General features: G+C 41.2%; 1 protein-coding gene across 1 annotated transcript in view; it reads left to right on the top strand.

Moving 5' to 3' along the window:
• E2F3 (E2F transcription factor 3) overlaps positions 1 to 15199 on the top strand; it is a 41937-nt gene that overhangs the window by 17592 nt on the left and 9146 nt on the right. Inside the window, exon 2 of the mRNA XM_062514986.1 lies at positions 12904 to 13015. Within this exon, the coding sequence (XP_062370970.1) occupies positions 12904 to 13015 (112 nt within the window). The remainder of the gene's footprint in view (positions 1 to 12903; positions 13016 to 15199) is intronic.

Raw genomic sequence — 15199 nt, 5'->3', positions numbered from 1 at the left:
AATGGAGCTCTCACAACTTGCCCTGTAGGCACATTGAGACACACTGTGTCTTTAATATGGTGAAGGGCAAAGTTGTATGTCCCAGCACAGGGAGTGCAAGCCATGCCTTATGAAAGGGAGGCTGTATGCTGGAAAGCAGCACTGCTGAGGAGTCTGTAGTGGACCAGCAACTGCGGACCAGCTTCCAGCTCAGCGCTGGGAGGCGATGGCACTGGGGCTTGCATCCTGGCATGTACCAAAAAATGAACAAGAGTGGGGGTACTTTTGCCTCAGTCAACAGTTTTGGTGTGACTGATACCTAAAATAACACATGCGATTTAGTAGTAGTCTTTGTAAGGGAAAGGTCTTGAAATTAGAAGATGCTATTAAACATGGTAGTATGAATTATTTGAGGTCTGAAGAAAATGCACTTCAGTGCAACTTAAGCAATATTTTGCTTATGAAATTGATGTTAAGGAGTGACTGGGCTGATAGGAGGTACAAAATTGGGGTTGAGAGTTGATACAGCTGATGGCTGCACTGCTGTCCAGAGCAACTTTGACAGGCTTGAGAAAGGGTGACAGGAACCTCATGGAGTTCTGCAAGAGGAAATGCAAAGTCCTGCCTCTGCAGGGGAATAATTCCGGGTACCAGAACAGGTTGGGACCAACCTGCTCTAAAGCTGCTCTGCAGAGTGAGCAGATCCTTTCCCTCTGAGCAGCCCTAATGAGACACATCTGACATGCTGGGTCTAGTTCTGGGAGCCCCATTATGAAAGGACATGGAGATACTGGAGCAGGTCCGGTGAGGGGTTATGAAGGTGGTTAAAGCCTCAGAGCATCTCATATAGAAGAAGAGGCTGAGACATCTGGAACTGTTGAGCCTGGAGGTGTTTAAACACATAATGGGAGAGAGTGAAGAAAATGGAGCCAGGCTATTTTCAGTGGTGACCAGTGATGGTATAAAAGGCAACAGGTGATAATTGAAATTAAGAACATCCATTTAAACAGATTATACAGCAAAGGTGTGCTGGAATAGGTCCCTTAGGCTATGGAGTTGCATTCACTGGCCATATTAAAAATACAACCGAATACAGCCCTGAGCATCCTGTTGTAGTTGCATTCTCTTTGAGCAGGAGCAGGTGGACTAGATGATCTCCAGAGGTGCTTTCCCATCTCAGCCACTCCCTGAGATGATTCCAGTGTTAAAGGACTTCTCAAGTTGTTGAACTTGAGCACATGGAGAATTTAATATTGAAAGCTTAAACAATGCAAACTCAAAGTGGAAATTAGATTTTTTGTTTTTTTTAAGTGAGGGGAAAAGAATGAGTTTATGCCTTCAAGTTTTGACACAATGACTGTTTTGCTGTAATTTCTCTGTAGAGTTATGCTCTTTAATTTCAACTCTGAACAGCCTTGAGGTTAGCAAATCCTTCTACGTGCTTTTTTGGTAGGACCAACTGTGTTTATGGTACTTCCTGACAGGTGGTTGTTAATTTCATTTTCATAACAAAGATTCCAAAATTGTGTTCTTATCTTGGGCTACAATAGCACAGCACCTGGGTCTGTGATATGTAGGAGGTCATATTAGAAAGTCAGATTCTTTTCTTTCATCAAAGTGTAGATTAGAGAGAAAAATGCAAATTCACTTCATTTTAAAATTTGAGACTTTAGGGTGCTGCTAATTTTTCTGGAGAAGTCATCTCAAGGTGTTTAGTTTAAGAAATACATTGTAAAGAAGACAAAGTAGGGAGGGCAAATTGTCTCTGGTGTGGGTCAGTTTTCATGCAGGTTCAAGTCTTTGCATGACTGTATGACTGAAGATTTTTTCTGCTTCACCAAAGCTAAAAGCATTAACTTTTTGAAAATATCCTTTGTAATCAGAGAAAAATCAGCAACTTTAATGTCTTTTCCTCTGGAAATTCATTACCTGTGACTCCCTGGAAAATCATCTGTTTCAGTTGTTGTCTTATAAATTAGGCTGTCATGGTTGTTTTAGATTGTCCTGTGAATGAGACTTTTCCTAATGTGAGAAAATAATTTAGTCTACCAGCACTCATTCACTTTACTTAAGGCCTGCTGCTGTCTTGTCATTTTTTTATTCCCTCTCTGTCAATGAGAATAAGTAAAACTTCCTATTTGAAACCAGTTTGTTGTCATTTTGCCAGCACTCTCAGGTTGTTCTGCTCCACGGTGTGGCTGATGGATTGATAAAATACTGCCAAGGTAGAATGTGCATCACAGTGAAAGCTCAGTGGATTAGTTGTTTTTTGTGACATTACCCAGCATTTAAAACATCAGGAACTTGGCTATCTCTGTGCCATTTCAGCCGTGTAAGCTGTTGCCAAACTGACCTGTGCAATAAAAGTAAATGAAACAGCTGCCTACCTTGGTGTGGGGGGGGAGGAAGTCATCAGTTTCTAGAGTTTAGCAACCCAGGCTAAGTGAAAACCAAGTTCAGTTTGTAGTCAAAGAAATGTGCTGTGAAGATAAGCCTTCTGATGGCAGTACCAGCTCCAGACCTAGGGTGGAGGAGGCTGTCAGCTTTAACTGGGGTCTTTAGGTCCCTGTTGTCTATGATTCTGTCCCTCGCTCTTCTCTTGTAATCTTTTACCTGTTTCTGCAACTTTCTGCTAATCTGTAGCCTCCTTTCTGGCTGCTTCTGGGAATAGCTGCTTTTGGATATGTAAACCATGTTTTCCTGTTTCTTGGGCACTTACTTATTTTTGTTACTCTGAAGTTTGATATGTGGAAGAGGTTATTGTGTTAACTTCATCAAGCTTATGTAAGGATTTTTTAAAATGCAATGCTGATAATTTAATTTTTGAAACTGTTTATCATTCACAAGTTAATTAGGAATAGATCTCTTGTACAAAGGCAGCCTTATAGTTACTTGTGGGTGCAGAAATAATTTTATCAAGGTTAATCTGTTTGAACAATGTTGAGACTTCCCTAACGTGAATTAATACTCTCACAATTTACATAATACACAGAACTATCTTGTGTTACAGTAAATGTTTAGGACCGCACGTTATTTCTTAATGTCTGATTCTGTAAATGCAAATCATTGCATCTTGCCTGGGTCTTCTGAATGTTTTTTGTCAACTTTCACAGTGACCTTTGGAAACTAGATAGTATTTTTATCACCCTTAATGGATTCAAAGTCCATTTATTACTTTTGGGGAATCCTGCTGTATGCTTTTATACTTGGGTGGAACTGGTTTTAGAAAGTACTTAAAAATAAAAAATTTTGCTGCTTAAGATCTGACTTCTCATTACTAATTGCATTAATTGAAAAAATAGATGCAAGAGCCATCGTACCTCAGGCAGTGAATTAAAAATGTGGAGTCGTGCATGATTGGTGTTGACTTTTTTAAGGAAGGATTCACCTGCTTTGGGGATGTGAATACCTAACGTTGCACATGTGCACCTCATATTTAAAACATGCTACCTTGTAGTTTGTAGCTCGGTTAATTTTTGAAAGAATGTACAAGTTTGTTGCTTTCCTGAAATCACCTCTCAGCGAGAGAAGTGATGCACTTCCCTTTGGCACTGCTCTGGTATAACTTGGTGTGGGTATTTTGCGTGGAGTACAGGAAGGTTTGGGGTGCCAGGGTGGGACATCGTGAACCACAAACATGTGTAAACGTGAAAACTTGCGCTCCGGAAGCTTCGTCCATGAAATTCCACAGGCATCGTCCTCTGGTATGTATCCTGTATTCCAAGAAAAACGAAGCTCAAGATGCTGTGGCTTAGGCAGGCAATTTAGTAAGTGAACTTTGTAAAGCAAGCCCAGTCTTGCACTACTATAGAGCACCTACTAAGATAGCACTGGTGTGGATTTGTAAGTACTTCTCACTTGTTGTGTATCCAGTCTTACTAATTACATCTTCCTGGAGAGGTTTATCACTATATTCTGTGTGTTTTGCAAGTGAGGAATAATACTTTTCCTGATTCCTACGTCAATATATATGCTTGGAATGCTGCTACTAATTTTTAACCTGTTTATCGAATGCTCCATGGCATTTACTGGAATTTCCTACAAGGAAGTTCATCCCATTATATTCTCCAGCTCTCAGTGTCCTTCCTCCCTGAATCTCAGGGCTTGTTTGTTTAATAGACAGTTTGGCAGACAACTGACAGTGTTTGAAAGTTTTTCTTTTCTAAGTAGCTGTGCTAATTTCCACACATACAGTAGAAGCCACTCTGTGAAACAAATCCAATTGCATTCTTATTTTAAAGTTAAGACCTTTAAAATAAAAAATAATCCTTTCATACAAAAGACAAAAATATCACTAGGATGTATTTTGAGACTGATTTGCTTTGCTGTGATTTTCATTTGGTATCAACCATGAAATGATAGGGAAGATTTTCCTTTTGTCTAGTTCAAGTTTAGGCTTGCTGGTCAGGAGTCTGAAAGTCTCGTGAAGGGCTGAAACGCGGCAAGCATCTCTGAAGCCACACAGAGATGTCGTGCCCTGTCATACACCATGTGAATTGAACTATTGCTTCCTTATTTGGCTTACTTGTATCTCAGTGGGTAACATATAAGGCTGACCTGTGTTGGTGGAGCTGTTACATGTAAATGCAATAGAAAGAAATTACACCAAGAAGTCTCTTCTGTGGCTGGTCTGCTGTCACATCCTGTCCCCTCTCTGTGTCCCATCGTGTTCCCCACCACCCCCTCCAGCTGCTTGCCATGAGTTTGCAGGTTCAGCATCAGGTCCGTTCTGTGACAGTCGTGTTTTCTTCAAAGGATGTGTGTGGTGAGAAATCACTGATGTGAACCACACCTGAAAACCCCCGAGCTCTGCTCTGGAGGCAGCAGCCTTGCTGAGGTGGTGTCTTCAGGAATGGGGTGGGCAAATGGGCTGGGAGCTTTGACACTAGTTTGTGGGATGAGGCTGGCATTAAAGCCTGCTACTGGCAGGTGTGGCCTTACTACCAAGGCTCAGGACATGCTTCCCAGGGAATGGGAGGGAAACGATTCATCCAGACACACCCCCAAAGTTCCGTGGCCAGGATTCCACACCTCGGACGCTGGTTAGTTTGTCTGTACTTCTGCATGCGAGTGTTGGCTGTTTGTCATTTGTTTGTCATTGAATTTTTGGGAAGCTTTGTCCCCACAGCTTCCACCTTAACCAAGCAGGTGCAGCTCAGCCCCTAGCAGCTGTTGGGATGAGGGAATTTCCAGGGAGGTGTTTCAGGGCTGCCCAGAGGCACACGCACTCCTCACCGTGGGCATCTTAGCAGTTGAGATGAAAACTGGGCGCAGTTTCCTGAAAACAGCTTTTTGTATTTCAACATGAAGTGGTAACTGGAGCTTTCAGACTTACTACAGTGTGAAGCCATTCCTTCCAGTAATAAGTAATTGTTTCATATTTGGTGGAAAAATTGCAATAAGAAAGATCTCAGATGATTCATTTCCTATGCAGCATAGGTATAATTCTCTTGGTTTGAGGCCAGAAACGTGGCTTATGGTTTGGTTTATGTCTTGCACAACCGTTGTAATGTCCTTCCTCTTTTAGTGCAAAGAAAACACCAAGGACTGCAGCAGAGGAGGTGCAAGTCTGGTGGGGTGTGGGGCTGATCCCATGGCATTCCAGTAGACCTATGAGTCTAAAATGGAGTGATGTCAAAACAGGGTTGTCTACTTACCTTGGTGTCAGAATTATGTTAGCGTTGGTGACTATGAGATAATCTTATCAGAGGGCAGGTCAGGTCGCATGAGATATCAGGATGAAAATCAAGGGTAATTAGTACATCAAGATTATAATCCTGCTTCAGGAAAAATGAGCTGCTGTTGTGGATGTAGGGAGAAGCCACCATTTTTCATTGCTACATTTCAGTACTTTCTTGATTTGCTTCAGGCCACTGCGTTTCATTTAAAAGTGGTTGAAAATGTTCTTGTGTTCAGCCAGGCTCGAGATGAGAGTGTGAAGTGCCTCACTGGGGATGTGCAGTGCCACTTACACGGGAACAAGCTGCCCGTGCTCTCATTGCTGAGCGTGCCCGAAAGCTGATGCGTTCCTTTCCGTGGGTGTTAGAAATGGCTTTGTGGGATGTTCTGCAGCAGAGACTGGGAGGCACTCATGGCACTTGCATTCCTTCTTCCTGCACATTCATCCTGAGAAGGGAAAGCTGCTGCTCAGTTCCTCTGGCTTGGGTCCCACTTCCAAACAAGAATTTGCTGCTGAAAGTTGGCCACCCACATTTTAACTTTTTGGAGCTAAGTAAAAGTTGTATGGTTTCATCTTTAAGTGCTTACAGTTCATGGCTTTCTTGACTCTTGGATACTTCTGAGGGAATCATGAAAATGGAAAATGGATGGAAACAGGATGGTTTAATTAGGCCTTGAAAGAAACCTCACCACAGTAACAATCAGCCTTCAGCCCTCAATGTCAAATCCCTAATGGTGAGGGGCTGCGTATGATCAGATTGTCATTTAATTTGGTAATTGTGATGTACCTCTTTTTGAATTACAAACCAAATTAAGACATATAAAAGGGATTTTCTTTTAACATTCCTCTACATTCAAAACAAACAATTTGACTGTAGCTAAAGTTCAATATAAGAACTAGAGAAGAATTTCCCTCAGTCAAAACTATAATAAGATGAAAAATAAAGTGATAACTTAGGAAACAGAAATTGCTATAACAGTACTTTTTGGGTCTTTTTTAAAATACAATTGCTGTTTTATGAGAAGACAGTTTGGGGCTTTTGTGTTGGATTAGAATGATCAGGATGATTTCTATAAACTGTGTTTTCACTTGCTTTAAAAGGATTCTTTAAATTTTACTTTCAGTACAAGCTGCTTGTCACTCAGCTAATAATCCTGATGAATAAGTAGCTATTATTTTAGACTAATTTTCTGCCTTGTGTTGATTTTATAAGATATTTAATTTTCAAGGCACTATTTTTATATATCCTTTTGTGTTCTCCTGCCTTAGTCTTATGAATGGCTATAAGCAAAACCGAATTTTGAGGTCGTATTTTCATTAAAAGTCCCATTCCTGGTCTTGTTCCTCTTGTTTCTCTGTATGGGATTACCTGCTTTTCATAGGGAAGTAATACTTTGGGAAGACTTGAGATGACCTATGGAACTTTGCTTTTTAAGGATGTGCTTTGTTGTCTTTTACATTCAAATAGTTTAATTCCCAGCTATTTCTTTATTTTCTTTTTTTTTTTCTTTTCCTTAAACCTGTTCTTAAATATTTTATGCTGTCGGAGTTAGCTACTGAAACTAAGGGCAGTATGGTACAAATTACTGATACCTGTGTGTAGACCACCGGGGTAAATATTTCTTCATGGAAGATGGAAATCCTTCTCCATTTCAGGAGTTTTAATTGCAAATTTATTTCTAATGAGAAATGAGACAGAGGGTATGAAATGAATTGTCAGTTGGAGTTTGAAGGCGGGAACTCTAAAACTCCTCTTGCATCTTTTTGCTGACCTTGGGTGTTTCTCTGCTTCTGAGCTGAGCAGCAGAGCTGAGTCCCTTCCTTACTGAGAGCTCCTCTGCTTTGCTCACTGCACTTCTCCCTATTTTCCAGTCTTCCCGAAGCTGGGTGCAGCCCTCTGGCAGACACTCATGGCTCTCCACTTACAGGGTTTGTTCATTTGAGCATGTTCTAAATGCTCAACCTGTATCCATTCAGTGGAGACACCTCCTTAGTGTATGAATATTTCTCTGCATTTATGCCAAAGTGTCTTTTTTTCTTTGCTTCCTCACTTGTATTCCTTCCTCATCAAGCTCCAGTTTAATTTCCCCTTTCATGTCATATATTTGCTTTCTTCTCTGCAGCTCCTGACCTCTGGAAGAGCTTTAAGAGTTCATGCCTCCAGAACCTCAGCTTTTCAATTGTATTTTTAAGTGACTGCTTAATTTAGAAAATGTGGAAGAAAGCCTGTGCAAAGTGTGTGGGGACTGGTAAAGCGCCTATGGGTTCCTTGCTGCAGTCAAAATTTATCTCTGCTCGCTGGAAAGACTTGCATCCCCTCCCTGGGAATATCAGCATTGTGGTGACGTGCAGAAAAGCTGCCATTTTATCAGCCCCTAGCAATTGTAATATCTTCTGGAGACTACACCAGGCTTAGTCATCGTCCCTTGCTTAACTTGCCCATCTGCCCTAGCTCTGAGACACCCACAGCTGAGCCCTAAGACACATTCCTCTGGCTGGCTGTTTAGTTCACTGTCAGCTATCACTTAATACAAACAATTTACTCCTTGCCATGCTTGGTTGTTTCCAGTCTTCCTGTTTTTCCAGCCCACTCGACCATAAACTGGAGTTTCTTTTCAGCTCCTCATCCCATTGTTTTTTGGAATAAGTTTTTATCTTCTGTCCCCATCTCAGCAGGCTTTGTCCCGGGTTACTTTTGTTCTCATTCTGAGGTCAACTTTTGTCCTTTTGTATTTAAATCAAAGTGCTGCTCTTCAAATACACCTTGAATGTTTGCTGGGGGAGCAGGGGATGTTGATAGGTCTCAGGACCTCCATGGAGATGGGATGTGCAGAGCCTGGGAGGCCCAAGAACTGTGGCTGGAGTTTGAAGGGGAATTTGATGCTTCACATTTGTAGTGAAAATGTACTGACTGCACTTCTCTAAATGACTTTAAATTTAGGGTTTTGGGGTAGTAGAATGTGCCCAACTCAGATCATTCTTCTGGCAAGTTTTACGTCCTTGCTGGAACCTAATGGGTGCAGCAATATTCCAGACAAAAGATTTTCAGAAGGTAGAACAGGTAATGTAATTTTTCTTAGGTCTGTCTCTTGCAAACAGCGCAACTAACTTGCATCCACGAATAAAACTGAGAGACACATGTAGCAGGACAAATTTTAGTATGCATAGTTTGGCAAAGTTATTCTCCATTATTTTATCACTGGAAAGAATTAGAGAGGGTTTTACTGCTTCTTCCCTCAAACTTAAAAATCCAGTTCTCAGAGAAACTACGGCTTTCATTGGATATGATGCAGTCCTCACAGACTGATGTCTGCCCCACCTGGGTACTGTGCTCTGCTATGTTGACAAAACCCTGTGCTGGCTCTTACCTGATGCTTAGCACTTGCTTGTTATAAGGTAACACTCTGAAGGTTTTTCTTTGTTTCTAATTGCTGCCAGTTTCTTTCCCCGAGGACTGAAGTTGATTGCTGTGTGACATGGCAGTGAAGCTGCTCAAATGTCAGTGTGATGTCCCAGGGGGCAGGGGTGGGTGTCGCACTGCTTCTCCTCAGCAGCTCTCAGTGCAGGCTCATCATCCACAAGGGGTAACCCGGCAGAAAAATTATTTCTGTTTTGGAGTAGGACTGAGTTACTGCTGGTGGGGACCTCTTGAACTAGCTTTCTGTGAGGACTGATGAGGACATACCAATCAGGTGCTGCCTGCACCAGGAGAGCAGGGATGGAGGGAGGGTCCAGAAGAGGTGGTATCAGCAAACTGATGGACCATGAAGTCAAATCAGCCCCTTAAAGGGAATGGACTATAATTTCCCATTTGCACCTTTTCCACCCCTTTTTTTCAATTAATTAATACTACACTTGCTCCTTGCCTTGCATAACCTGCCCCCAACCTCCTCTTGGAAGTTAATCCACGAGACTGGGTATTGTAAAGTGAATTGCATAATGTCCTGTGTACTTGAAAATACTTATCCTAGGAGTTTTAAAACTATTTTCTTCTAGAGACAAGTGTTCTTATGAAAGACATTCTTGTGGGTTTGCCTCTGATGTTGATTGTGGTAGCTATCTCGGTTTCTTTTTTTTTTTTTTTTTTTTTTTTTTTTTTTTTTTTTTTGTAAGGGGTTGAGGCATAACAGGGGAAACCTACATAGTATTCAAGGTAGGAGTTTTTAGTGATCTGCACTGAACAATGGGTCTATGGTTGCATCTATATCAGGGATTGGTCATAGTATTGGAAGAGAAACTTGAGTCAAAATAGTTGATGCCACGATTTTTACATCTGGACCAAAGGTTTAGGTTGGTATCTGGTTTAGCTTAATGGATACTTTCCTGTCACTTTTGTGATTCTTGCTGGAATCAGTTTGTGACTTACCTGTCTCATTGTTCCATGTATTTTGTGCTCCTTTCACCATGCCCCTAAAGAGTCTGACTTCCCATTTCTTCCCATTTCATGCTACTGAGAAATTTTTATTCCCTTTGCATCCTTCCTGTTCCTGTCATTTGGGATGCTTTGTGATGGTGTTCTTTGGCTTGTTACTTCTTAGCAGATCCCTCATACTGTGTGAGATGGTTTTGCATGCTATGATTGATGAGGTAATGCAATAAGAACAAATAATACTAATTTCTATAAACAGTGAAAATAATTAATATAGTACTGTAGCAAAAATAAGTGAGACAAATCATGAATTTTTTTAAAAGGCTCGCTGATTCTGCTGATCACAGATCTTGAGATTTCTGAAGAGAAGCCAGATATCGGAAGGCACTGTGAATGATTTTGGAGATGGGAGTTTGTGAGTCACCAAGGATCTCTACTGCAAACAAAACAGCACTTGTAATTTATGAAAGAAGAAATAAAGAGAATATACCACTTCAGTCCTGCATCTTATCAGTTATGAAGTTTGTAAAACAGGAAGGGGAAGCGAGCACTTGCTGAGTGACGTGTGACATCTGGCCTGAAATCAAACATTCCTCAGGGTTTCCTAAAATTGCCTGTCAGCAATCAAGATCTTATAAACTCCACTAAAATATTTAGCTCTATGTATCTCTCAGGTTTTCTGTATGCTTTGTACCCCAAAACCCAGCTATCTTGTAGAACTCTCTCTATCATGTGGTATTTTTTTCACTAGCCCTACAGTCTGTAGGTGCACCTTGCTGGTGAGCCTGACAAGACTGTGTTATTTGTACCAGCCCCAGTGCATGAACACAGGCTTTTGCTGCTCTGTGCAGCCAAAGGATGCTGTCTGTGTTCTCTCTAATTATTTGAAGTGCACGGGAAAAACTTACGTAAGTCTTTAACCACAAAAGCAGAGGCAAAATACTGTTGTTTGTGTCTCGCAAACAAGTTGAGACAAAAAGTTTTGATGTATAATCCAAACCCAAGTTTCTCTTCTGATGGAGAGAGCTGCAAATCTCTGGATTTTACATCCTAAGCATTGCCCCTCCTTCTCACACCTGGTTTTGAGATTCTCTTTTATCTTTAATTGTATCCCTTTGGCCTAGTCTTCCCACGCCTTGAATTGTTCCCTTTTCATCCCTCCTTCCTTTGCTCTTACAGTTCTCAGGGTGGAAAAATACTTACATTAAAAAGTGTTAAATGTATTTTTCCCTGTGGAATAGCTGTAATCTCAATTTAATCCAATTACATTGGCTAAACATATTAGCTGGGTGCTTTTGTCAACACTTGACCTTTTAGAAATCTGTGTCCTTGGATTACAGTTGAATGGAGCAGAGGTGTTTTATGCTATTAGAAGCTGCTACCAGTGGTCTGTTGGTTAGAAGTATGCAGTTCAGTTTTGCCCTGTTGCCAGTGAATTTTATGCCCCCTCTCACAAAATGCAGAGAAGAGTGGCTTGAATGCTCTGCACGTGCTGTAACACCATAGGCTTGTATGAGTTCCATATGCTTTAACTTGCCTTTTAATAAATTTGAGGTTTGCAAGCAGAGTCCAACAGAAAGATGTTATTTAGCTATCCATAAATAAATGTATATAAATTAATTTATTTGGAGCCTTCTGTTGGTCACAGACCCAAAGTAGAGTGCATAAGACAAATCCACAACACAGAAATACCTGTCTACAACTCCACAGCAGAATGTATTGTTTTGTCTTGGTTCACTGAGGAGCAAGACATTATCCAGCCCTGTGGGGTGAATCTTAAAAAACAAGCAAATAATATACTCTGAATCACTCTACCTAACTGAATAAACAACATTCTTCAGGAACAGTTATTAGTCTAAACTTGATTAGACATAAAACTTCTTTTTCCTGTGTCTTCTAGGTAATGTGCATTCTGTTGTTAGGATAACAAGTATCCCCAGATTTAATTTCAGTAACCTGAGTGGCAGGGAAGGGTATAGAATTGTTTCCAAAGATAGTATATTGTGTTTCTGTCAAGGAACAGAATTCATATTGGTGGTGGTTTTCATTGCAGTTTGTCTGTGTGTTGCAAAGTTTACTGGTTTCATTCACTATTTTTCATGGTTCAAGATGTACACAGCTTTCCTTTGAGCTGAATGTAACATTTAACCGATTTTCAGGCATCGTCTAATACTACTTTTGTTCCATCTTAGTTTTATTTAGGTAGCACATGGGCTAGTTAATGTGAAATAAATGTGGTGGTTGTGCTTTCAATGAGGGCAGGTTTTTAAAAGGAGAAGACTTGTCCAGTGCTGCGCTTGTTGTTGTGTCATGTTTTTCACTGATGGGAAGTAAATAGTAGTGGAAATTATTGGTACCCTCAAAGCCATCCTCTCAGATAGTGAAGGGAAAAATGTAACTTGCATGAGCACTAGTTTTGCATGAACTTAGATGGATATAAGGAGTTTTTTCAAAGGAAATGTAACTTTGTGGGTTCATACATGTAGGTGCTTGAGAGGCTGTCCTTGTTTTTCTTAAATGAAATGTTCTCAACTCAAGTGAAGGCTGAAATCTTTAATATGTATTTGAGAAGGTCCAGACTAGACTGAAATATGTCATGTAACTGTAACTCAGCTTTTCAAATCTAAGAAAATTACGGAATTTTCACATAAAAACCTCATCAGCCTGCCTTTTGAGTGACATATTTAAGTCCACTGGAGGATTCCAGTAAATATTTGGATTCCATTATGATGCATATGGGCTATGCAGATGTACTGTTACCTTGCTATGAAAAGTTCACTACTCTGCCTTTCCTATAGTCCCAATACTGTGTTTGAGAAAGTGAAATATCTTCTTAAACAGTCCATCAATTGAAAAAAGATCTTTATTTTAACAGGCAAAACGAAGGCTGGAGCTAGGAGAAAGTGGCCACCAGTATCTTGCGGAAGGACTGAAGACTCCAAAGGGGAAAGGAAGAGCTGCAACAAGAAGTCCAGATAGTCCAAAAAGTAAGGGAATTTGTAACATGCTGTCATCAGTCTGCATTACCTAGCTTAGAGTGTGTTTATTGCTGTCCTCACATGGATATGTATGCAACAAACTCAACCCCCCAGCCAGGCAATGGACAGCAGGTTTGCAGCATGCAGGGGCTGCTGCAGAGCTGCTAAGAGGCTGCAGAGGCCCCTGGCTGCCAGGTGTGTCCCTCTGCCTGCTGGGCAGGCTGCAGTCTCTGGCCAGGGCCTCCTCTTCAGCCAAGGACATGATGCTGGGATGCTTAGAGAGGTGGATGCTGAGGAATGAAGGTGGCTTGGTGGGATCGAATGCACAGTTACTAGGCAAGGCTCGTCAGGGCAGCCTCTTCCTTTGCTGCTGGAGTTAAAGCAGCTGGCTGCCAGGGGTTCTTTCCCTGAGCAGGGATTTGCAAAGAGTGCTAGCTGTGCCTCAACAGCACTGCACAGTAAATCCTCTTTGTGGCATCTGAGCTGCCTTCTGTTCCTGCAGTGTGACTCTGGATACTGCCACTGCCTAGTTGCTCTAATTTTTGCATATCTGCATTGCCTTGGGCAGTGCGCTTCTTGCAACAGAAGCCAGTGGCTATAACCTTGCTGTCTTGTTGGGGTGGGTTCAGCAGGAGAGTTAGGCTGGCAGAAGGAGCCAGATGGGGCAAGGAGAGGACTGGGGCAGCAGTGATGGTGATGTCAGAGCAAGAGATGTTCTTTTTCCTCACCAGTCTGCTGGTTTCTATTGAGGAAGATAGTAAAGGTGAAATTAGTTGAACGTACAAACTTAAAGCATAGGAGTTAAACAACCACAGTAGATTCAGTTAAACTAAACTTCATTAAACTAAATTAAGCCTATTTTAAATTGAAGTGGATTCTTGTATAAGTTCAGTACTGTTTGGTGCATAGGACGCTGCTGCAGCATTGATAATCCTGTACAAAGAATTTGGTGTGTGATGAGGAGTCCAGTCATTTCTTGCCATTATCAATCTGATCCTCTTATACTTTTCTAAACTCCAAACAAACCAACCACCTTTGCTCTAAAGCCACAAGGTCATGTAAGTGATGTGAATGAGATTTAGATGAGATGTTGGGAAGAAATTCTTTCCTCACAGGGTGGTGAGGCACTGGAACAGGTTGCCCAGTGAAGCTGTGGATGCCTCATCCCTGGAAATGTTTCAAGGCCAGGTTGGATGGGGCTCTGAGCAATCTGGTCTAGTGGGAGGTGTCCCTATCCATGGTGAGGAGAGTGGAACTAGATGATCTTTAAGTTCCACTTCCAACCCAAGCCTTTCTATGAATATTCTTCCATTTCCCAGAGCAGACAATCTACCCAAAGCAATGCAGCTAGCTGGTTCTCTTTGCAAAGATGCAACGTCTTGGTTTTCATTGAAAAGCCATTGTATTCTTCAGAATATTTCAGGGTAATCTAAAGGTTCAGTCCTAGGTGGGATTTTCAATTTTGACTGACTTCTGCAGTTTAATGTATGATTTGACCCTGGAAAACATGGAAAAGGCAACCAAATAAGCCCAAGTTCCATCCTGCATAATACTGGAAGCAAATGAAGGGTTTGAGATGTACCAGGCCAGTAGTGCTGTAATAATGGCTGGCTCATTTCCCTTGACAGAAAGGCCTTGAACATTTAGAATTAGAAATCATTCTGATCCAAGTATTTAAACTTTTAAAAGCCCATCTGTTCTGTATACAGATGCTGCATTTGTGCATGGAAACCATGAATTGGTCCAAGCCATTTGCTGTCTTCTAATTTAGAAGATATGGATACTCTTTCCCAGTTTGCTTGGTTATGGAGCAATGATGATTGTAAATTGTATTTTGCATCAATCTCTAATTCACTTGAGTTTTCTCAAGCTGAGGAGTCTGACATTGATGGTGTCTGTCATTGTGTTCGCCCACTGAAGTACACCTAAGTCTTGCTTAACTGCATATGAAACACTTATCTCACATGAGGGGAAAATCAAGCCCTGATGAAAGCTGGCTATCAGTCTGATGAAGGAGAGTCACAGGGGATTTTTTGGCTTTGCTGCCAGGATAAATAGATATTAAAAATACTATTATGAATTCACATAGTAAAAGCCCAAGCAGAATATTGCTATATGTATCTGTCAGACTACTGGACATATTTGCATTTTAAAAAACGTATATATTTGCTCATGTACCTGTGACTTTTGGAA

Source organism: Cinclus cinclus, chromosome 1 (genome assembly GCF_963662255.1).
Source record: "Cinclus cinclus chromosome 1, bCinCin1.1, whole genome shotgun sequence".
NCBI classification, from domain to species: domain Eukaryota; kingdom Metazoa; phylum Chordata; class Aves; order Passeriformes; family Cinclidae; genus Cinclus; species Cinclus cinclus.
Note: the sequence above shows the minus strand (reverse complement) of the source record. Positions and strands in the feature narration are given on the sequence as shown.